The following is a 24,546-nucleotide window of genomic DNA, read 5'->3' on the forward strand; positions in this document are numbered from 1 at the left end:
AAATTGTGTACTTGTTCAAACAATTGCATCCGTCAAATGAATGAAATGACTACACCTCTCCAGAGTGATTTTTTAAGAAAATGTTAATGACAACAAATTATTTCAATTACTTTGCAGCTAAAAGACTGTACTTCCTTAGATCCCATGGTCACTTAAAGACTTCCTATCATATTTCTATATGATAGTTTGAAGTTGAGATGGTATGTGTCATTTTGAAGTAGCTTTGAACTAATAGACTATTTTATCATAGCAACTGTTGTAGGGTATTAAAGTTACTTAATCAATATATGGATAGATGGATGAATGGAGATGGATGAATAAATGGTTGGATAAATTGACAATTGTCTCACAGTGACACTTTGACAAAATTAGATATTAACAATAACTGTATTGAATAAAACAACAATGCATGTAATATATCAAATATGAATAGAATTTCAGTTACGAACAAAACTCAATTTCTAATGTGAAGGTTAGATAATATATTTAGTGTAAAGTCCTAGTGGAAGGAGGATAAGGGAATAACACAAAAACCTTATTACTGTTAACATATTTGTATACACTTAGGTTTCTTTAGAAAATGTACGAATATCATTCACCAATTTGACGATTGTAAACCAAGTTGGACCTTCTACTTCCTCTAATAACACCTCCCATGTGGCTTCATTTTGATTTCTCATCTAGCCATTTATTAACACACAGTTTGAAGGGTTTCATCTCTGGTAGTTATTAGTTTATCTTTAAGCTCTCTAATTCTCCAGTGTTGACTTCAAGTGAGTCCCCAATAAGGTACCAATTGGCTTTAATAGGCATTAATAAAGCTAAAAACATTCTTTTTTATTTTTTTTTTTTTTTTTTTTTTGTTTTTTTTGTTTTTTCTTTTTAGGAACTTTAGAAAGAATCTGGTCAATATCTACAATAGTATATACACAGCTTAAAATCAAGTTTTAACAGTATTATAGTAATAATGACAAACAACAAGCAAGCCATTACTTTTAATAGTCTTACTAATACCATTCTACTGATGTTCAATATGTGATGAATCAGTAGTGTCATTTTGATTTTTCTATATTACACTGAAGAAATGAGGAAGAATAATAGTACAATGATGAATAAATTACTTGAAGAATGAGTACTGAAGCTAGCAGTAGTTTCTCCTGTTTTTATCAGATGCTATCAGATAATATGTAATAAAGCAAATATCATTATACAAATTAAGGCACTAACCTTGAGGATGTCTTCTCATACAAGTGATTAGAGGCAAGTTTAATGTCATCATCAGTTAATGGAGGATCAGCAAGGTAGGCAAGATCCTGTACATGATGTACACAATAAGATGATGTTCAAAATTAAACTACCATGTAACATGTTACACGTAACTAAGAGTTAATATGTATAGTACATTTACTTTACCAAAGGATTAGTCCAGCAAAGAACACTGAAACGGCTACAGTGCTCCTTATAGACTCATAAGTAACATTCAACAGATAACAAAAAAGTGTCACCACCAGACATCTTGAATGTGTCGAAGATAATCATCTTGAACTGGTAACCTCAGCATTACTTGTATTGAACAGAGCTTTGTTACCAAAGGAGCAATGTGAAAAAAAAAGGATCTTCATTTCCACAATTTTTTGGAATCAATTGTAACATCATCTGTGCCTGTAACTTAGGCTTAGTAAGAACAGCGAGAGCAACACTTCCATTGAATAAAGTGTGCGTTTACAGACCTCAAGAGTACGAGCAGTAGATACCTGATCTTGTGCAATCATATATTCATCACTTGTACATGAAAACAAACTGCTCCTTAAGACTAGGATCTTTCTAAGACTGAGTTAAAAACGCGGCAACTTTCCTCCATTTCCTTGTTGATGTAAGTACTGTAACACAACGATTGTATTCAGATACTCCCCCCCACACAACAACTTCAAATTTGCTCTTAAAATATATACCATATCCATAATGTACAACGACGAGTTAACTTTTTGTACAGTAGGGCTAGTTTCATTAATTACACCAGGTTTTTCTTTTTGGAGGAGGCAGTAAATATAAGGCTAGGCAAAGAAGAAGAACGTGAAGAAAACGTGTGAAAGGAACTGTTGAAAGATTGGGATCAGGACACCACAACACCATCCTAACCCCTTCTCTATTTTGATATCAGTGGGAGTTAGCACTGATGAGTGCTGGCAAAAACTAATAGTTGTCATCTAATGCAGAGGTATTGATGCCGACATGTTAGTTCAAGAGCACCAAGTGTATCTGATTCATGACATGACAAAACTGCAGAATTTTAAGAACCAACAACATAACATATAGTTTGGATCAGGAATTGCTTTCTGAGAGATGATAAAGGTATATGCCAGTATTACTAGCCCATATCTTGATACCATGCTTAATTACTGCTGGGGCAAAGAGGACACCATTGATTTCTGAAAGTGAGAAGCTTTTTTATAACTATCCAACTTTGACCTTTTCCATTCTGAGGAATAAGATAAGACCCTTATCACTTAAAATAGTCAGAAATTTCAAGTAACCCCTACATTCAGATGGAAGAGAGGATCATTAACGCTCATTTAATAAAGTACAGAGCTCTTCTAAACTAATGGCTACTCTTTGAAACAAGCTGCAGGAAAAATATTGGACTGGCAATAAAAACTAATTTTGTCAATCGATCAAGAACAGCTTTACAGCTCTGTTAACAAAATAATGATGAACTCCGTGACTCCTTTCCCCTCAGGACGATGCATTCCATTGGTACAAACCCACGGAATTGTTGTGGTATAATAGCCTTCTTGGCAACCATCACACAACTAATTCAGGATATTGGATCCAGCTAGTAGTCAGCCTTATCTATCCGACTTCCAATGACAATAATTTGTGATCCCGTTTTGAACTCTTCATTCCTTTTGTTTGATGTTTTTCAATGAAGTTAAACCAGTAGCTATAACTCCTCTTCTCATAGTGTTTCTGTCATAATTATCTTTGGAAAGAACCAAAAACACAGCAGGTTAGTTAAGGCATTTAGAAAATTTCTAGGACAGCAGCATGACTACTGTAATATTCTTTATGACCAGCAGAGGTCATAGAGGACAACATTTCCCAATTTCATAATTTTTTCGTTGACTTGTAAAGGTATGTGCATTAATACCAGCTGTTTAGTGGTTCTGCTGTGACACATTCCAATGTATCAAACTTGTGATCCGTGGTTTCTTATGCTCGTTCCATGATGACACAGTAAGAGAACTTTTCCCTGCAGTAGTGTTGCCACACATAAACTTTACCATAGGATTCCACAGGGAAGTCAGCTTGACTTTGCTGAAAGGGCTCAAATATTTTTTAAATCTCAAATCGCTTCTTGTGATGTTCAGGAATGAGTTCCATAGGATACTTGTTCTCTGTTATTCTTGGACAGTTGGATTGACTCGCCCAGATGATAAGAGAAACTGTATGGCGTCAACTGAACCATTAGAACCAAGCATCATGAAGTGGTGGGTTTTTTTTTGGGTTTCCACTCTACGAGAGGAGGAAGAGTATACGTTAAAGTTCCAAATAATCAAAATTCCTTATATTTATATTGATAAATAGCAACAAATGAAACAATGTTGATACAGTTTCATTTGAAACATATGACCTAGTTGTATTATGTAGAAAATGTTAAACCATTTATATAAGTCATTTTTTAATATTATTAAATTGTTGACCAGTTAATAAATAATGAAAATGATCATCTTTTAAAGCAATTAAAGTACTGCAATTGTTTTAGACAACATTCTGAACATATGGCTTGATTCTGGTTTGTAAAGAATCAATATATAAAGATCAAGAATGACATCTCTAAGAGTTGCAAAACAGTGCATAATAAACAAGTACACACTAGCTTTAGATCTGAGCATGACTTTGGCTGCTATAGCATTTCTATATTGTGGTAATGGCTACCTAATAGAGTATATTAAATGTTTAAACGGTAAGTCCATTGCTATGTGGTATTTCCAATTATTAATAGAGAAGAAGGAAAAACTAATATTATAGCTTGTAAACATGGAAATTGACCAGAGTAACCTATATTTAAGAGGTATCTATACATAATTAATAGGTAACAAGTTGTGGCATAGTACTATATCATACTTTATTAAATTCCACTCATATCAATAATTAGGTGGTTGCCATTCCGTTTAATATCTACTACATCTCCATTGGGCAAGCCTTTAGAAAATTCTAAACCTTTTTTGTTATGAGAGTGCCATAATATTTTTCTCAACTAACATAATACTTTTGAATAAAGCAACGCCATGATTTAACAGCGAGAGTAGACATCATGGTTGTATTATAACACCTGACTTGAATAAGTTGATGGTGTGGATGTGCCTGCAAACATGCCAGCATTTCCTAGCATATTATCATATTTTACTATTCAATTGCAATTGTAGTGATGTGTAAGTTTAACTGTTTGAGAGGTTTCAACATAAGTAATAGTTACTTATATATTAAAAGTCATCAGTAGTTGTCATGTACATTAGCAGACTTACTATAAGTGAGGAGGTCATTTCATCACAAACACACTAGCTATTACAACCAATATGATGGAAGTGGACAATTTGTATATATTATATATATATATATATATATATGTGCACAGTATTGTATATATGTATATCATGTATAACTACATGGTCCAAAACTATCTTAGAACCCATGTGGACATCCTGCCTGCTCACATCAGAACACATCTTGTACAAAGGATGTTTTTTAACATTTAATCATTACTCACCAGTTCGTAACATCAATCTGAGCAGTATGATCCATAATTGCACTAATAAGGTCAACATTGTTTATTGTAGGCTGCACAGTGTAAAGCAGTATCATAATCCTAAAAATACAAAGACAGTGTAACAAGTCATTTCTATTATGTAGCAATAATGCTACTACAATAGATTAATAGACATCATTTTACATATTAGCAACATATAATATTTATATAGTGTAATTTAATATGCAGCTAAAGTGTATATGTCAACACAATATGGTGTTTAATTGATAGACTTTCAATATTTTAATAATTAAGTGATATATTGAAAAACAAACAACTATGTATAGATTCCCATTCAAGTAATACGTCTATCACCTATTGCGTTATATTATACAAAAGTGCTGGAGGTTAAATAAGCTAGCCTTCCTACATTAACAATTGATTGGGTAAGTAGGCTTCTTTCAAACTACTATGCCAAAGAGATGCATTGTCCGTGACATACATGTCCAGAGAACCATATCTTATACTGTAGCTGTCTTGGGACAACTTATGTCATGACAGTGCTAGGATTCATAATAAATATTACTCCATGATAAGTGGTCCTCTATAGTTTATTTTACATAGGTACGTCAATTGTCATATGAAAATTAATATCCAGAAGGTTTATGTTATAAGTCCAGTAAGACATGTACCCTTATTACCATTATATAGAGACTTATGAGAATTGTGGTGCTCTTCAATAAAAAGAAAACTAAGTATGGATTACAGTAGGTAGAATGTTCTTATATTAGCAAGCCTGAAGTAACATTCACATTAGAAGAACAACTACAATCTTTCTCCATTAATTATCTATAGAGATTCATGAAGCTCACTTTCCTATTGTCTACTGTAGTAAAGACAAGAAAATCATTGTCAATATCACTTATCAATTTTTCTTGGGACCAAAATGATATAAAAATAGTATTGGGCCCAATCACTCAATTCTAATTTTCATCAAGTCAATGTTATATCATACATGAGACCTGAATCTAGAGCTAGTATTACATAGAAATGATAAGAAACAGGACTTCGATTCTATCATCCTACATTTCTTGTACCAACCAGAGTTCATACAAAGATACAAGATATTATATTAATTTGACTATGGTAAGATTGGGAACAAGTCTACCTCTTACATTCCCCATAATCCAATATGCAAGTGGCCTAGTTTACTGTTATATCATCAACAGGCTGATACATCTAGTTTGTTTCTAGATTATCCTACATCTATTGCTTTATTGATAAGGATGATATTTGACAATCAGCTAAGAAGAAGCAGCTCACTTGACTATAGATAGTGTAAACATAGTAACTACTACTGCACGTGGTTTTATTATACCTAGTATTACAACTTATATTAACTCACATTATCCTTAACATCAACAGAACAGCCACATTCCATCAGTAGAAAGTGCAACTCTTTTAGGTTATTCTTAGCACCACATAGAGTGGAGTCGCTCATCCTAATAAATATCTGTATAGACTGTACTTGTTATTTATATACATCTATTTAGAAAATTTGTAATTGTTTGATTTTTAAGATCAAACCTAACAAGAATTGTGACAATATGGTTTTTGAATACACTCTCCCAAAGTTAAACCTATTAACTTTTGAATGGATGTATTCAATAGCATCTGAAACTACAATATTATTGTCAGTCTTTGACCAAAAAAATGATTTAGACATCATTTCCAGCTCTGTCGTCCCAATAAACTTAATGCAGGATTTACAAGACTTTAATTGACTGCAGTAGTCTGGGGGACAAGTCTACTCTCCTGTATTCCACATATTCAATGTACCAGTAGGCCTAGTTTGCTTATAGTCACCCTATGTCCATCTGTTTGTTGTAAGAGCTCTTTGTAGTTTGGACTTAATAATTATCTTGTAGATATAGAAACTAATACATTTTTATAATGATAGCTCTATATAGTTTGTCATATGCATTTAAATTAGGTAATGGTCAAGTGCTTATTTAAACATTTTAAGAATGCAGGCCTGTGACAAAAATTGTCAACAATCAATGGTACTTACTGTACAATTTGTCAGTGAACTAGAGAGCATAAGGTTTGTGTATCAATGACTCCAAAAGTATCTTACTATTGACTACTCATATCTATCAGTTAATTCATATGCCAGTAAATTGTGTCTAAGTTATCCCATACTCTCAGGATGTGTAGATGCAATTTCTACTAGAATATTAATACACTCTAGATATTAAAGGAAAGACAATACTGTCAGTATAGTCAGTATAAATTACATAATTTAGTTGCTATTGGATCCATTAAATTTTATATCAAAACTTAAGGTAGATGTGAATTATTTAGGCATCGGTTAATAATATAATGTTTGTCTTTACCCTCCAAGAGCTCTCAGTGTTTGTATATTATTAATAAATACTGGTTGCATATATGTTTTCTAGAACCTATTTAACAATATTACTTAGTTACTCTGTAAGTCAAATTGCACTGACTCTAGATGTCAATACAAGATATATTTTGTAATTTTTATTCAATCTAGGAACAATTATAATGAAAACATTTGGTAATATTGTAGTAGGAGGAACCAATTAACTTAAGGGCCAGAAGATGCCTGAATTGCAGCCTATACTTACATGACTAAGTGCAGTTAGCCATCAATGAAGACAAAGTGACTCAATATTGTGATTGTTGTCATGAGCATTAATCATAACAATGTCTGAGCTCCTTAGTTTTACAACTGTTTCAAAACAAGTGTAATATAAACAACAAAAATGACTAACTAAAATATACTACTAATGTGCTAACTATTGATTCTGTTGTCTTGCTGCATTTCTTTCTAAAGTCTAAAGTTGTCATGACAGTACCAATGTGTCCTTATAAAATTTGATACAGCAACTACTCTCTATTACTAGTTAATGAACTATGAACACTCTAAATTCAATTTTCATAATACAAACATGCACTGAACGTTAGTTGTAATTAATCAAAATCAAGTAAACTAATTACAAAAAACTAAAAGGAAACTAATATTATAGCATATTATATATGTGAAAATAACCAGAGGGGTATCTATATTGGAGAGGTGTCTATATTAGAAGTTATTGGGTAACAAGTTTGTATATATACATCAATTTATTAAATACTACTCATCAATAGTTAAAGTATTGTCATTCTGCTTACTATCTACTACATATTCAATGGCAACATTTTAGAAAAAATATTAAAAATGTCCTAACTGTGGAAAAGATTATTATATTTATGTCTTCAACTAAAAGTATACTTTTGACTAAGGATCTGCCATGATTAAATAGTGAGATTAAGTATCATGGGTGTACTAATAAGTACCTGACTGGAATAAATGGATGGTGTGGGTGTGCCAGCAAACATGCTAGCATTTCCTAACAGTTTTTTTTTTTACTATTCAATAGCAAGTGCTAGTGCTGTCTTAGTTAAACTGTTGAGAAGTTTCAAAATAAAGGAATGTCTAGTTTGAGTTAACACGTGCTTGTCATAAATGTTGTGATTGAAATAACTCTGGGGCATTTAGTTAAGGGAACTACAGTATACATATATATATATGCACTCTCAGAAGACTGGAAGTTGAGGAAGTTTTAGTGCTGCTTAAAGACAATTTTTAACTTCTCATCAGACGTTAAAAACAATATGATGGAAGTGGACACCACACACACACGTATATGTATAATATATATATATATATATATATGCATAATATAGTAGAGTAACTGCATGTATAACAAAAGGGCTAGTTTGCTTCTAGACCCTTGTACACCCATTGGCTTGTTGATAAGGAGGAGGTATTTGCATTGTTTGAGGAGAGGCAAGCTCATTAGACTACAAATATATAAACATATGGATTACTACTGTTGGTGGTCTATTATATTATATTATACAAGGTGCAGGAGATTAAATAAGCTAGCCTTCCTACATTGACAAATTGACTGACTAAAGTAGTTTTGTTTCCCAAATACATGCTAACAAGAGATGCATTACAGTAGCCCACACATGGTCCAGGGGAACCTATCTTATGCTGTTAATTGTCCTAGGGGATGAGTTATAGCATGACAACATCAGGGTCCATAGTTAATAATACTCTATTTGTAGGTGTCTCTAAGTTATTTTGGATAATGGTACCTTCATGTCATATGAATCAAAAACTATCCAGCAAATCTATGTTAAAAGTCAAGTAAGCATATTGCATTGTACCTTAGTGACACTGTTAGAGACATATCAAACATTGTGCTCTCTTCAATAAATAAGATACCTAAGTGTGCAATACAGTATACTGTAATCCACACTATACACATTTATACTACACACTACATACTACGTAGTATAGGATGTTTTTAATATTAGTAAGCCTGAAACTAACATACATATTAAGAAGAACAACAGTTATATTTCTCCATCGAGTATATAATATATCTATATTCATAAGTTAACTTTCTACTGACACTGTAGTACAGACAAGCAAATCATTATCAATATCAATCTCTTAAATAATTTTCTTGGGACAGGAAATGATAGTATGTATTCCAGTATTGGACCATTATCAGTACCAATTGCATAATGTGAATGTCCTTATCATCACATGACATCTGAAAATAGAGTTATTATTGCTAGACAGGACAAGAAACAGGATGTGAACATCATCATTCCTATATTTGCTGTCCCAAGAAAGTTAATACAAAGATACAAGAATTTAAGTGACTGCAGTAGTCTTGGGACAAGTATACTCTTCTGTATTCCATATATTTCATTATGTAAGCAAACCTAATTTTCGTTCTAGATTATCAGTGGGCCAGTAGCCTTCTAAAACCTCATATGCCCATCAGATTGTTAATATGGAGGAGATATATGCTCATAGGCTGAGGAGAGGCTAGCTTGCTATATTACAGATATGTAAACATATAAACTACTACCTGAAGTGATTTGTTAACTAGTACTACAACATATATCAACTCACGTTGTCCTTAGCATCAACTAAACAGCCACTCTCAATCAGAAGAAGTGCAATGTCTGTATGGTTATTCTCAGCAGCCACATGGAGTGCAGTCTGTCCAGACTAACAGAGATATAACATAAAGAGAATAAACAGATTTACATGTACACTGTACTTGTATTTATGTACATTTATTTAGAAATTTGACATTATTTTTTTTAAGATCAAATATTAACAAAAAGTTTCCAATACTCTACCCAAATTACTCCACTAAATACTAAAATGGATGAATTCAATATGACATCTGAAACTAGAGTTACTATTGGTAGATATGACAAGAAAAAGGACTTCGACATCATCATCATTCCTACATTTGTTGTCCTAAGAATGTTAAAGCAAAGAGACAAGACTTTAATTGACTAGGGACAAACTAATCTCTTAAATTCCATTATTTCAATTTCAAGTATGTCTAGTTTGTTTCTAGACCATTAAACTTGAGTATGCCTAGTTGCTTCTAGACCCTCCTACACACATAAGCTTTAAGATAAGGAGTAGATATTTACCCATTGGCTGAGCAGAGGCTAGCTCACCAGACTACAGATATGTAAACATATAAACTACTCTACAATAGACAGTTTTGTTAACTAGAACTACAATATATTAACTCACCTTGTCCTTAGAACCAACTAAACAGCCACTCTCAATCAGAAGAAGTACAATATTTTTATGGTTATTCTTAGCAGCTACATATAGTGCAGTCCTTCCAGCCTAATTAAAATATGATATAAAAAGAATAAAAGAGATCACATGCACACTGTACTGTATTTATGTACATGTATTTAGGAATTCGTAATTGTTTGTTTATTAAGATCTAAAGGTGTTTATTTACAAAAATGGTGTTAAGCAGATGTATCAAACCCTAACACAAGACAGGGTTAATCACTTCATATCTATCTTCTACATAGTAAGAAGTATGAAAATATCACCTTATATGATACTTGCTTTGGAAATGTACTGCAGACTAGTACACTTCATGTTAACTTTGACCATGTAAATGACTATATCATAATGTTAATACAAATATCCCATTTTATGATAATAGTTTTATTTAGGTAGCAGATAGATCAGGTAATTAATAATTGATAAGTAAGATTAGGACATAGTACTTGCTAGAGTACAGATATGTAACAAATAAACTACTACCTGAAGTGATTTTGTTAACTAGTAAGTACTACAACATATATGAACTCACATTGTCCTTAGTATCAACTAAACAGCCACTCTCAATCAGAAGAAGTGTGATATCTGTATGGTTATTCTCAGCAGCCACATGAAGTGCAATCTGTCCATACTAATAAGATATGATACAAAGAGAATAAACAATGTACATGTACACTATATTGTATCTATGTACATGTAATTAGAAATTTGAAATTATTTCTTTTCTAAGATTAAATCTTAACAATAATGTGTACAATAATGTTTTCAAATATACTTTACAAAAATTAAACAACTAATAATTGATAGATGCATTCAATTCTCCCTCTGAAACCAGGTTACCATTGCTAGACATGACAAGAAACAGAAACTTGGACTACATCATGTTACATCTATTGTGCTAACAAAGTTAATGTAAAGATATAACACTTTAATCAACTGAAGCAGTCAGGGTACAAGTCTACTTTCCTACATTCCATATATTCAAATATGCAGGTAGGCTTAGTTTTGCTTCTAGAGCCATCAACATGCCAAAAGGCTTGTTTGCCTCTAGACCCCCTATACTCATCAATTTTGTTGACTAAGAGGAGATATGTGCTCATTGGTTGAGGAGAGGCTGGCTCACTAGATATGTAAACATATAAACTATTACCATAACGTGGTTTGTTAACTAATACTACAACCTATATGAACTCACTTTATTCTTAATATCAATAAAACAGCCACACTCAATCAGAAGAAGTGCAATATCTGTATGGTTGTTCTCAGCAGCCACATAAAGTGCAGTCTTTCCATCCTAATAAAGATATGACATAATATAAATAGAATAAACACATGTACATGTACACTATATTGTGTCTTTGTACATGTAATTAGCAATTTTGAAATTGTTTATTTTTAAAGATCAAATCTTAACAATAATGTGTACAATATGGTTTTAGAATATGCTTTACCAAAATTAAACCACTAATGATTGAACGGATGCATTCAATCATTAGTACATAAAATATATATTTACAGGAAATGACATATTTAAAGACTCCTGATATTTACAGTATTGGTAGAGAGGCTACTGTGTTATTGTTAAAGAAATAACTACAGGTCCATATAAAACTATGATATAGTACATAAATAAAGACAAAAGGTCATTCACTTTGTATTTATCATTGAAATATACATGCAAATATGTTACCAAATAAAGGTACAACTATATTATATGCAGTTTGTCAGGAGAAGATAAAACCATTTAACAATCAGTTCATCAAAGTTGTTGTTGGTTACAGTGTTAATTTTGACTTTTTAGATTTATTAAAAAATTGGTTCTCCTGGTTTTAAAAATATTTTTGAAGATTTCTATGTTAAGCAAAGTATCAGAAACCTGCCAAAATATCATAACATAATGTAAGATTCACAATGTAATAAGAATCATTTTTATCGCATATTTTGCAATTTGAAAAAGTTTAATTTTTGCAAATGCCAAAAAACCTTATGTATGGATTTTCTGATTTTTAAGCTTTTATTGAACTCTCATAATGTTTTGATTTGTCTAATTTAATCGTTACACGTTTCTCTGGAAAAAGCATATGTAATTTTTAGAAGATCATCCTATTTTACAATCTGAAGTTTTGCACATGCGAATTATTCATTTAAAATGAAGTTATTTCTAAAAAACTATCTCACAGCAACAGCTTCACTAATCCGCCAATTTCTTTAGTTTTTGTGATGGGTACTCAATCATAAAAAGAGAGAGATCTCTGTTTCCATCCATGAACCTCAATATTTCCTTCATCATAATAATACAAAAGTACCATCATCGTGACTAAAATGATCAATTAAAGCATCATCAAGTTCTTTGTAAATGAATAATAACACTTTTAATGAGAAAACATATTGTCACTCCTGAAACCCCTTAATACAACTTGTCATTTAAAATTGTCTGTGCCATACATGTTCATTCTATTATAGCTATTTTGCTACTAGAAAACTTCTAGAAGGGTTACAATATATCAGCCAATACTACTGTAAATATTAATAAATGCAGTATCCTAATTTATAAAATGAATAATTGTTTTGATAAATATAATAAAATATCTATGTAAGATTGTCCATAATGTTGTTTCATAATAATACAACTAGTCATGGTAAATTTATCTAATTTTGAGCAAACACTAAGTCTTCTATAGGAGATGTGCATATAATATATATATATATATATATATATATTGATAACAACTGAAACATTTGTCAAAGGAAACAGCAAATAGCAAATTTAATACAAAGCTAGACTGATATACATTAATGTGTACAAACAAACAAACAATACAATAATACAATAAGTATACTTAATGTAAAAGTGACTTTTAAAACGTATATCAATTGTAAATTTTTTGAAGTTGTTAGATGTAATTTGGCATACTAGGCTGCTAGGTAACAATTCCATAATTAATAATGGGATAGGGGATTGAACTGTTATAATATGTTGGACATTTAGTGTCTTAAAGTATGTATGACCTTCTATCTGTCAGGGAAGATAAGTAGAACAAACTCAAGTTCATGAATATGTTTGGTATTGCATGATGGCCATACCTAGTATATTATAGGTACTTTAACTTAGTGTATACCTCATTAGCAATGTTAATATTGGCTTGTTTGGTGAGAGATTCTCTCACAACTTCCAAATCACCTTCTTTAGCAGATTTGAGTAGAAGAGTGTCCTGTAGAAGAGATCACAGTACATGATTTATGTCCAGATAACATAACATAGTACTGATACAATATATTCACTGAGCATTATATGTAACTGATTAATGAGTTATAATGAGCTATAATGTATACCTAACAATAGTGTTTGTTACTAATAGAATTTTTAATTCTCTGATTGATGATTTTGGATATTGTTAGCTTTGTCTACTATCTTTAAAGTTAGTATAATCAACAATTATTTTTGATTAAATATCACATTTTACTTACAACTTTCACTGTTTCCAAATTATTGGTAGCTTCTGATTCACTTAACAATTTGACAATGTCATCATTACTTTTCCAGTAGGCAGCATGTAGGGGAGTTCTGCCATACTAAATATTAAGCCATACAATGTATTAATCAAAACACAATTTAATGTTAAAAAAATATCAAGCCAGAATAGAAGTAATAACAAGTCATAGTAATCATGAAAAGGCACTTAAAAGTTACATTGATATAACATCATTGCAACAATAGCTGAAGCAATGAAAATACATAGAAATTATCTTGAATTACATTGTACGAACATCAATAATATTCAATACATGTACATGTGAATATTTATATAACTTAAGTTGAATACATAATATGTCGCTGACCTTGTCTGGAACATCCACTTGAACACCATGATCTAGAAATACTTGTACTACTTTATCATGACCATAGTAAAATGCTATGTATAATGATGTCTTGCCATCCTAAACAACATATAATATTATTGTCACATGTTAGTACAAATTATGTAGAAAAACATTACTAAGTGATAATACTAAAGATATTTCACTCTCTGTTAAAGGAAAGTTCTACATGAAGTCATCAACATGATAGATGTAATAAAGGGTGTAGAGTGTGTAGTTATGCACAATAATACACTACTATATACTCTATCAGTATAATATTATAGTACTTAGATTGATCTCTTTCTATGCTAAGAGACACTTAGGTAGAATTTAGTCCTTAGCATCCAACGTTTCTAATAAATGAATACTCTCAAATTATCATTGACAAATGAAAAGTAACCAAAACAATTTGAAACACTGAATAATGTAGTTATGATAACGATTAAAGGAAAGACACAAGACTGAAGATAACAATTATGTATACACAAATCCATAAAGAAGTCCCAACATAGATAGCTGACCAGTGTACATCCTCTTAATTTAGTGTTTAAGTAGAAACAAAAGAAATAAAATTATTGGAAATTCTTAGTTATGAACAATATAGATTGAAGGACCCAGCTATTTATGAAGAGAATTTTGTATGAATTTGTGTGTATATATTCATCCACAACTGTTTAGTTTCCTTCAATTTGGTATAATAATTAATATAAGCAGATAACAATATTTATCTGAAATGTGGACATAGGATGTAAGGTGGGATCTACTGTAAATGTGGATGGTCTCATAGCAATAATCTTTATCTTAGCTTTCTAGTCAAGGACAGACATAAAGTCAAAGCTATACAGATAATTAGAGACACTCCATATACATGTATGTAAGTGAGACAATAGGTTTTCTTAAAACACATTTAAAATTGAATCATTTATAACAATGTAGACTAATTTCTCAGAGATAGGTGACATATATAGAATGGTTTAAAAGGCATCAATAACTGTAAATTGTAAAGTAGAGTGAATTGAATTGAAAAATTGTAGTGCATTGTTGACATTTGCTTTTCCCGGCAGGTGGTAAATGTAGTACGACATGAAACAGCTTACCATGTTTGGCAGATCACTCCTAGCATTAGCCTTCAGTAGTTCTTTCACGATTTCACTGTAGCCTCCCTTTGATGCAGCATAGAGGGGAGTCTCGCCTTCCTATGTATATAAAGAGATAAATGTCCTGTGAGTAACATCACATTAAATAGTAAGTATAAATCATGTATATGGTACATTTAAACAGTAACAACATACACATGTAGTATGAAACAAAACTAAATTACAATAACAAAATACATGTGTGTGTGTTTAATATCAAAGAAAAACTGTAAATGTACATGTGCAGGTTGTAGTAAATATGTTGTTTATAGTAAAAGTAACATGTACTTCTTACATTTAAGTAGATAATGATCAAAACATGTACTACATGTAGACATGATAAAATGCTAGGTTTTTTAACTCTCAAAGCTATACATAACAAGAAGCATTGTTTTAAAGCAAATATCCTTCTGAAAGAGTAGCTCCGATTATTTCAGGTAAACCAAGAGATTTAATTTTCAAGGCTGGCTACCACAAGAAAATTGTCATTTTTGCTCAATACATTGAGTGTAATGTTACAGAGCACACCCAGTGTCCCAGTCATAGCATTTTCTTTCTGTCGGCCATTTAAGAATGATAATGCCTCTCTGAATTAAAAAGTGTTTATTTAAAAAAGTATTTAATTATAATAGATGTATTACACTCTAACAAAAACAGACTAATCATTGCATAGTTGTCTTTTATAGAGTAAAATATCTGAATCCTATTACATTCCTACAATGTAGTCATTATGAGACTTAATAATTACTGGCTGTTATGAATCACTAATTGTAAGAAATATTCTCAAGAGATTAAATTAAATGATATACATTGTCCTATCATAAACTTACATTATTAACAATATCAATATTAGCTCCAGCTTTAATTAGAAGATCAGCAGTGTTATGATCACCTCTTAAACATACGTTGTATAATGATGTGTTTACCTTTCTGTATATAATAAGAATAATAGAATAATAGAATGGTTTAGTTTTTGGGTTTAGTGGTCTTAGTTTTTAGGGTTTAGGCTTTAATGTTTAGGGTTTAGGATGCTTCTTGGTAATAACTCTACTATGATGTAACATAGACATAGTATAAGTCACGCTAAGAACCAACCAAATTTGCTGTTTTGTTTTTAAACACAACTTATTGTATCTAATAAAGCTGATGAATTCTCAATATTTTGTCAATTCATTTCTGTGCACTTTAGGAAGAAAACATGAAAAAATTCTATAATACCTACATAATGTCTAATAGCTATTTCTGTATAATAACTTTTCATTGAAGTAATATTTGTTTTATTAATCTGAGATGTGTAACAAAAGCAGTATTTATATACCAGACTATAGGTTCATCTATTTTTGTTATGTAAAAATATTAATAATATTTGGTACATGTACATGTTAATAATAATATAATTTAACATAAATAAATGATATGCCCACTAACTTTATCTGGAACATCCACTTCAATACCATGGCATTGAATACTTCTCTACTACTTTATCATAACCTTCGCGACGTGCTATGTGCAATGGAATCTTGCCATCCTAAACAACATACAAATTATTGTCACATGATACCATGAACCAAATTGCAAAAGTATTACTATATACTAGAGAACATTCATATTTTTTTTAGAATTATATCATCATAGGTTATGTCTACCTAATAGAACGTTACATGTAACTGTGTTTAATAATAAACAACACTTCTAAACCTTAAATGTCAAACACTAAGTGATAGATTTACTGCATATATAAATTATATTCAAAATACAACCACATCAACAGGTACATTATGGTATGGGACACAATGACTAGTCATTGTATGACACACTTCAACACATTCTAAAGCACTGCAATACAGAGCCTTCCTACTAGAAATAACATTTACTATAGCAAATTCAGTTTATCTCAAAAATCCTGGTCAAAACAAACTACTCCGTTTTTTTTTTTTTTTTTTTTCGAATCATGTTTTCACAGATGTGTCAACTTTGATAAATCCGTGATTAATAAAAGCCTTCAATATTATTAAAAGCTTTAAATTATGCTAAAGAAAATGAAAAATTGTTTTGCTATAAAGTGACTCTAACGGTAAAAATATTACAGAAAAATATAAGAGTTAATACTATTGTTATATGTAACAGGCCAAGGAAAGGGTTTTCCTAACACCTGATATTTATTACAACTTATAGTTTCAAGGTAAATGTTAATATAGTATTATTAGTAATAATAATAACAATAACTCTCTATAATAATGAACTTATTAATTAAAAATTTGTGTTGTATTAATTAACGTTAATACAATTCAAAGAAATCACTTTCAATTCTTATGTGACTAAAGTAACTTCATTAACTTCTGTTGTGTAAAATGAATAACATATGTACATACACATATAATACACAATCACTGACCTTGATTGGAACATCCATTTGAACACCATGGTCTAGTAATACTTGTACTACTTACCGCAATTATTGTCACACGCTATGTAGATTGGAGTCTTGCCATACTAAACAACATATAATATTATTGTCACGTACTAGTATAAATTACTATGAACACAGATTAAATATTAATAAGTGATACTAGAAAACATTCTTCCTATCTTATATGCTGCATACTATGGTGTGGTTTTATTTTATTGATCTATTCATGAACTATAATCTATTTATTATACTCTATATTACTATGGCATTCTTATATAGTCTTCAATAGAGACCAATGTTTTATAATTATAGTGATTATAACAAGGGATGTGGTTTTATTGTTATTAACTTGTAACAATATCTAGTATTATCTTTTTACACTCCCATTATTTTTATATCCCAAGTGGCAAAAGCAATTTAATCTCTTACAGTTTAAAAACAATTCTTAGTTATCACTAAAATCTATTCTTAAAATTATCATAATTATGTTGAAGTTTGTATGATGACTTTCCAAGTATACAGTAAATTATAGGTACATTAATATAGTGTATACCTCATCAGCAATTTAATATTGGCTTGTTTATTGAGTGATTCTCTCACACCTTCCCAATCACGTTTTATTACAGATTTGAGTAGAAGAGTGTCCTGTAGAAGATATCACAGTACATGGTTTATGTCCCCATAACATAACATAGTACTGATACAATATAATTCACTGAGCATTATATTACATCATACATTATATGTACTGATTAATGAGTTTATCATGTATACCTAAACAATAACCTTTACTAATAGAGAATTTAATATTACTCAGATTGACTTATGTTGATTTTGTTAGCTTTTTCTCCTATCTTTAAAGTTAGTTTATCCAACCTGTATTACAGATTAAGTATAATATTTTACTTACAACTTTCACTGCCTCCAAGTTACTGGCTCCAGATTGTGTTAATAGCTTCATAATTTCATCTTTATCTACCCAGTAAGCAGCATGTAGGGGTCTTCTGCCATACTAAGTGATAAGTAAAACACAGAAAAATTATGAAATATCAAGTTAGACTATATAATTTGTCACACACAATTGTTTTGTCATAATTATACTGTCTTGTTTGCTGAATAATTCAGAAAATACAAGTTGTATGAGCTGTTTTACCAGACATTGAATAAGTTAATTTTAATTGGTTTTATAATATATTTTGTCAAATCAAATAATAAAACTAATAACTTTTGTATCTCTATTCATAGGTGATTGATATGCTTGTTTTTAGAGAGCAAAGGTTTGTATTCTGATGAAATTCTGCTTTGTGAATATATGTTGTACTTTACAAAGAAAAGTGCATTGAAATAAAAGATCCTTTAATACCTTCATCATAAATGAGAGTTTTGTCTATATAAAATACATTTTTGTAATTATAACAATAAACAATGTTGATATACTATGATTACAACCATAGCTGACACAATACCATAAACAACAGATCAAGTCAATTTTCAAAGTAGTCAAAGTAACTTCCATTGCATAAACATCAATAATATTCAGTACATGTACATGTCAATATTTACATAACTAACAAGAATACATGATATGTCACTGACCTTGTCTGGAACATCCACTTGAACACCATGGTCAAGTAATACTTGTACTACTTTAACATGACCTTTGAAACATGCTATAACACATGGAGTCCTGCCATCCTAAAAACAGAAATATTACTGTCGCCATACTAGCCACAAATTATATATACAAGTGATACTAGAGACATTCATACTCTGTTAGAGTTAGATTACCATAGATTATGCTTTGCCTAATATTAATTATATGTAACTGTGGTTAATACTAATCATACCTCTAAACTATATATATTCAACACTAAGTTATAGCCTCATTGCATATATAAAGTATAAAATACTGTAGATTGGGGGCTTTCGGGTTACAAAAGTTTCATGTAAAAAATTAACATGTTAAAAATTTCAAACACACAGGTGTGTATACAAATTTATTAACCCCTAATATTTTGCCATGCGCAACATGTGAGCACTATGGAAGAGAATGGTATTGATTATTTTATTCAAGGCTGTCACATTTCTACTTATAGAAAAGAAAGATGAGACTACGTAACATCATGATGACTAAGGTATTGGCCAATTTTTAGGTATTATAGTAGAGGCATCAACAGCAACATTGATATTGCAGTATGTGTAGATTTTACTGAGAGAAATATAGAAACATATTCATTTTAACCATTGTAACATGCCATATATAATAGTCTTGCCATCCTAAACATAATATAATATTATTGTCATGTACTAGTACAAACTATAATTATGACAGTCATTTATAAGACACTTAACACATTCCAAAAATACAATAACACATTCATTTGTGACCAGTAGCTTCGTTAACTTCTGTGGTGTTACATAACCTATAGGAGATACATGATATGTTACTGACATTGTCTGGAACATCCACTTGAACACATGATCTAGTAATACTTGTACTACTTTATCATGACCATTGTAACATGCTATGTATATTGGAGTCTTGCCATCCTAAACAACATATAAATAATTTTCACACACTAGTACAACTTATATAGCAAAAGTATTAATAAGTGATACTAGAAAACAATCATACTCTGTTAGAGTTACATCATCATAGGTCATATCTAACTAATAGAACACTACATGTAACTGTAGTAATATTAAACCACACATTTAAACTTTAAATATCAAGCACTAAGTGATAGCATTAATGCAAATATTTTGATTTCCGAATACAATCATATCAAGGAGTGGTTGTAGCATGGACATTATTAGTAGCCTTTTATAAGATACTTAAAACATTTCATGAACACGTTAATACATTCATTTGCACCAATGTAGCTTCATTAGCTTTGTTGTGGCTACATAACTTAACATGAATACATGATATGGTTACTGACTTTGTCTGGAACATCCACTTGAAACACCATGATCTAGTAATACTTGTACTACTTTCATCATGACCTTTGTCACATGCTATGTATAATGGAGTCTTGCCATCCTAAACAACATAAATAATTATTGTCACATATTAGCACAAACTATCTAGAAAATATTACTAATTAAAACTACATTCATACTCTGTTAAAGTTACATCATCCTAGTAATGTCTAACTATTAGAAAATTACATATAATGGCTACTATCATGGTCGGTAGTGTGATTTGTTTAAATGAACTTTTCACGCAGAGTGGTCACTTTACAATAATCACTTATAATTATGACATTCTTCCATAGAAGACCTAGTACTCATAAATTACAGTAAACACAACAAGGGGTGTGGTTTATTGTCTTTGATTTGTAATCAATCTTAGTTAAGTGTATACATCCACTCTTGACATTACCATATGAAAATGTAACTTCGAGATTTATTTGAATTTTTACAGTAAAGTATAGGTACATGAAGCATAGTGTATACCTCATTAGCAATGTTAATATTGGCTTTGTTTAGTGAGTGATTCTCTCACACCTTCCAATCACCTTGTTCTGCAGAATCCCAATAGAAGAGTGTCCGGTGTTTAGAAGAGATCATAGTACATGATTTGTATCCCATAACATAACATAGTACTGATACAACATGCACTATATTACATCATATGGTAAACATAAATGATTAATGAGTTATAATGTATACTTAAACAACAGTATTAACATTTCCATGCTCTCTTCACATTAAGAATAATTGTAGTTTAGTGGAATTTCATTATGACAACATCATCAACCTAATTTGGGAATGTATTTGCAAATTTTTTAATAAGTTCTAATGAAGCTTTTTATTGCTCATTGTGGCTATTTCTTTTTTGTTAATCTTACTTTTACTATTAAAGGTATATTTAACAGTTTTTAAAGTTTTCTGCTTATGCTGGAGAATGCTTACATTAGGGTTTTCAAACAAAATATGCAAAGTATGCGTGACATTAGTCCTGGTGGAACTGAAAAGAATATCATTCACCTTGTATATCATTTGTAGATAGATAGCTCACTAGGTTGACTAAAATATGAACTTGCAAGGTGTTTGAATAGTACAAACAATCTCTAACTCTTTCATAGTCAAAGATATAGCACATGACTTAGTGTTCAAACTCTAGAGTGTAATAAAGGATTTAATATTGTTTTGATTGCCTTATGCTAATATTGTTAACTTTGTCCTTCTCTCTATACAATTAGTTACTTAACAATTCTCTTTCTGATTTATATCATATTATACTTACAACTTTCACTGCCTCCAAATTACTGGCTCCTGATTCTGTCAACAATTTGATGATGTTATCTTCATCAAACCAGTAGGCAGCATGTAGTGGTGTTCTCACCATACTAAATAATAGTAATACAAAAACAAGTTACAAAAATTGAGTGAGTCTTTACAACTGTTACACACTATTGTCTTGTATACATTATGTTGTCCTGTTTAGTTCAGAAATATATGCACAGTATTCATGTTTTTGTCAAGATTAGCGGATATTTCACTAAGATTGCTACTAAAATAATTTATATTATTTGATTATATAGGATACATATCAAAATCAAGCAATAAAATAATATCTCATGTATCTCTGGCCATGTAATATTTATACCAAATAATTTCTAAAAAACTGATTTTTTATGAGATAATTTAAACCACTAAATCCTAAATCCTAAAATTTAGCAATTCAAAGGGAAGAATTTGTTATTTGTTTAAATATTACAGTTTGCAATCAAACAACAAATTGCTGAATTCGTTTATATTCAATTTTGTGCGCTATAGAAAACAAAGTACATGAAATTAAAGATTCTTACATAATAACTAATAGCTGTATCTGTATGTGATAACTTCATAATAATTATGAAATGGTATAAGAACAATTAGCAGATTTTCAACTATTGTTGAGTAATGACAACACACAGAGACAGTTTTGTCAATTCCTAAGAGCCAAAGTTACTTCCATTAAATCAAACATCCATAACTTCCAGCACTTGTAGATGTTAGTACTTACATAACTTAACACAAATACATGTAATATGTCACTGACCTTGTCTGGAACATCCACTTGAACACCATGTCTTACATCTAGAAATACTTTTACTACGTGTTATTATGACCCACAGTAACATGCTATTACATGGAGTCTCACCTCCTAAACAACATATAATATCATTGGCATATATAAAAATATCCTAGAATGAATTATTATAAACACCTATATATACTAAATGACATACTATAAAATATTCATACTCTGTGGGATTACATCATCACATAGGTTATCTCTACCTAGTATACAATCACATATACCTGTCTAAGAAGTGTATATATAATACTCAACCATACCCCACACACTTTCAATGTAAACTAGTATATTCTGGCACTTATAAGGCATAAGTATGTACATTATGACCAATCATTACAAACTTAACAACAATGATGCTTCAAATACATCTTTTGTTAATAAGCACAGTGGCTATTATAAAAAAAATCTCAAGATGATAAGTCATAATTTGTTAGTGAAAAAATATTTGAAAGCCTAAGGGGATAAAGGGATCAAAAGAGCACCAGTTAACAATGTATTTGTGGCTGTACAAGTAAGGGTAAAGACAAAATGTTCCAAATGCCTGCATTTTTCACTTTTCAACCAGGTTAAAAATGGTTTAAAGTTACATGTTAATAATAATCAAGGTATTTATTTGTAATAGAAAATATAATCAATGGCTATCATAAATCAAAGGAGCAATACAGTTGTATATTGTAGCATTAGACTAAGGGTGTCCTATTTACTTCATTTGCTAGATGAATATTAGCATTAGCCTCAGTAATTCTTTCACAATTTCACTGTAGCCTTCCTTTGATGCAACATAGAGAGAAGTCCTCATATACTGTATATATGTAGAGATAAATGTGATGCAAGTAACATTAAGTTGTCAGGTATAATCATGTATAATTAGGTTACATCTACAACATATACATGTAGTATGTATCGTTATTAGCAGGTTGACAGAAACATATCGTCAAAGTCATTAAAAAACTAAATTCGAAACAATGCCACATAATACATGTGTATTTGTTTAATGTCAAAGGAAAACTATATATACTTAATGTACATTGTACAAAGTTTGTAGTAAATGCCACTGTGTATAGTAAAAGTACATGTATTTGTCACATTTAAGTCAGATAATGATCAAACTAGCTCGGTCTACTATATATAGATGTTTTATACTATTATAAAATATATCTAATGTCAGAAATCTTTTATTAAAGTAGGAATGTTGTATCAATGTTTTGACATGTCTCAAAGCTTAATGGTAATGAGAACGGTAAATGTTTAATATGAAGTAGAATCTATCTCCATTAGCTGAACTACAGGCCTAGGGGCAAAGGGACTGCGTGCAACAGTGCACCCTCTAGGGGAGTCTGGAGGCATGCTCCCAGAAAATTTTTGAATTTTAGACCCTCTGAGATTGCTTCTGGCACATTTTCAGACCATTTGTGGTTTTCAAATGACATGGAACAGAAAGAGTAGAATAGCTGTTTATGTTAAAAAACTGTACACATTTCTCCTTGTGGTTTAGCCTAAGATTATTTTATGCTGTATATTCCTTGTGTTAAGTTTCAGTTCTGTATTTCATTATAATCCAATTACCCCTTGAAAAAATGGCTAACCTAATTTCTTTGTAATGAC

General features: G+C 30.7%; 1 protein-coding gene across 1 annotated transcript; it reads right to left on the minus strand.

The window, feature by feature from the left end:
* Positions 1-1,227: 1,227 nt before the first annotated feature.
* Positions 1,228-22,931, minus strand: LOC121391725 (ankyrin repeat domain-containing protein 6-like; the record flags this gene model as incomplete). The annotated part of the gene is made up of 10 exons (XM_041523254.1): positions 22,903-22,931; positions 22,105-22,207; positions 15,404-15,502; positions 14,286-14,384; positions 13,565-13,657; positions 11,641-11,739; positions 10,978-11,076; positions 10,395-10,493; positions 9,750-9,848; positions 1,228-1,313 (listed from the first exon to the last, which is right to left on the minus strand). Coding segments are annotated over exons 1-10 (905 nt in total), but the record flags the coding sequence as incomplete, so codon positions are not given.
* Between the last annotated feature and the right edge of the window lie 1,615 nt (positions 22,932-24,546).

The sequence above is a fragment of the Gigantopelta aegis genome, unplaced genomic scaffold, assembly GCF_016097555.1.
Source record: "Gigantopelta aegis isolate Gae_Host unplaced genomic scaffold, Gae_host_genome ctg2894_pilon_pilon, whole genome shotgun sequence".
Taxonomy (NCBI): domain Eukaryota; kingdom Metazoa; phylum Mollusca; class Gastropoda; order Neomphalida; family Peltospiridae; genus Gigantopelta; species Gigantopelta aegis.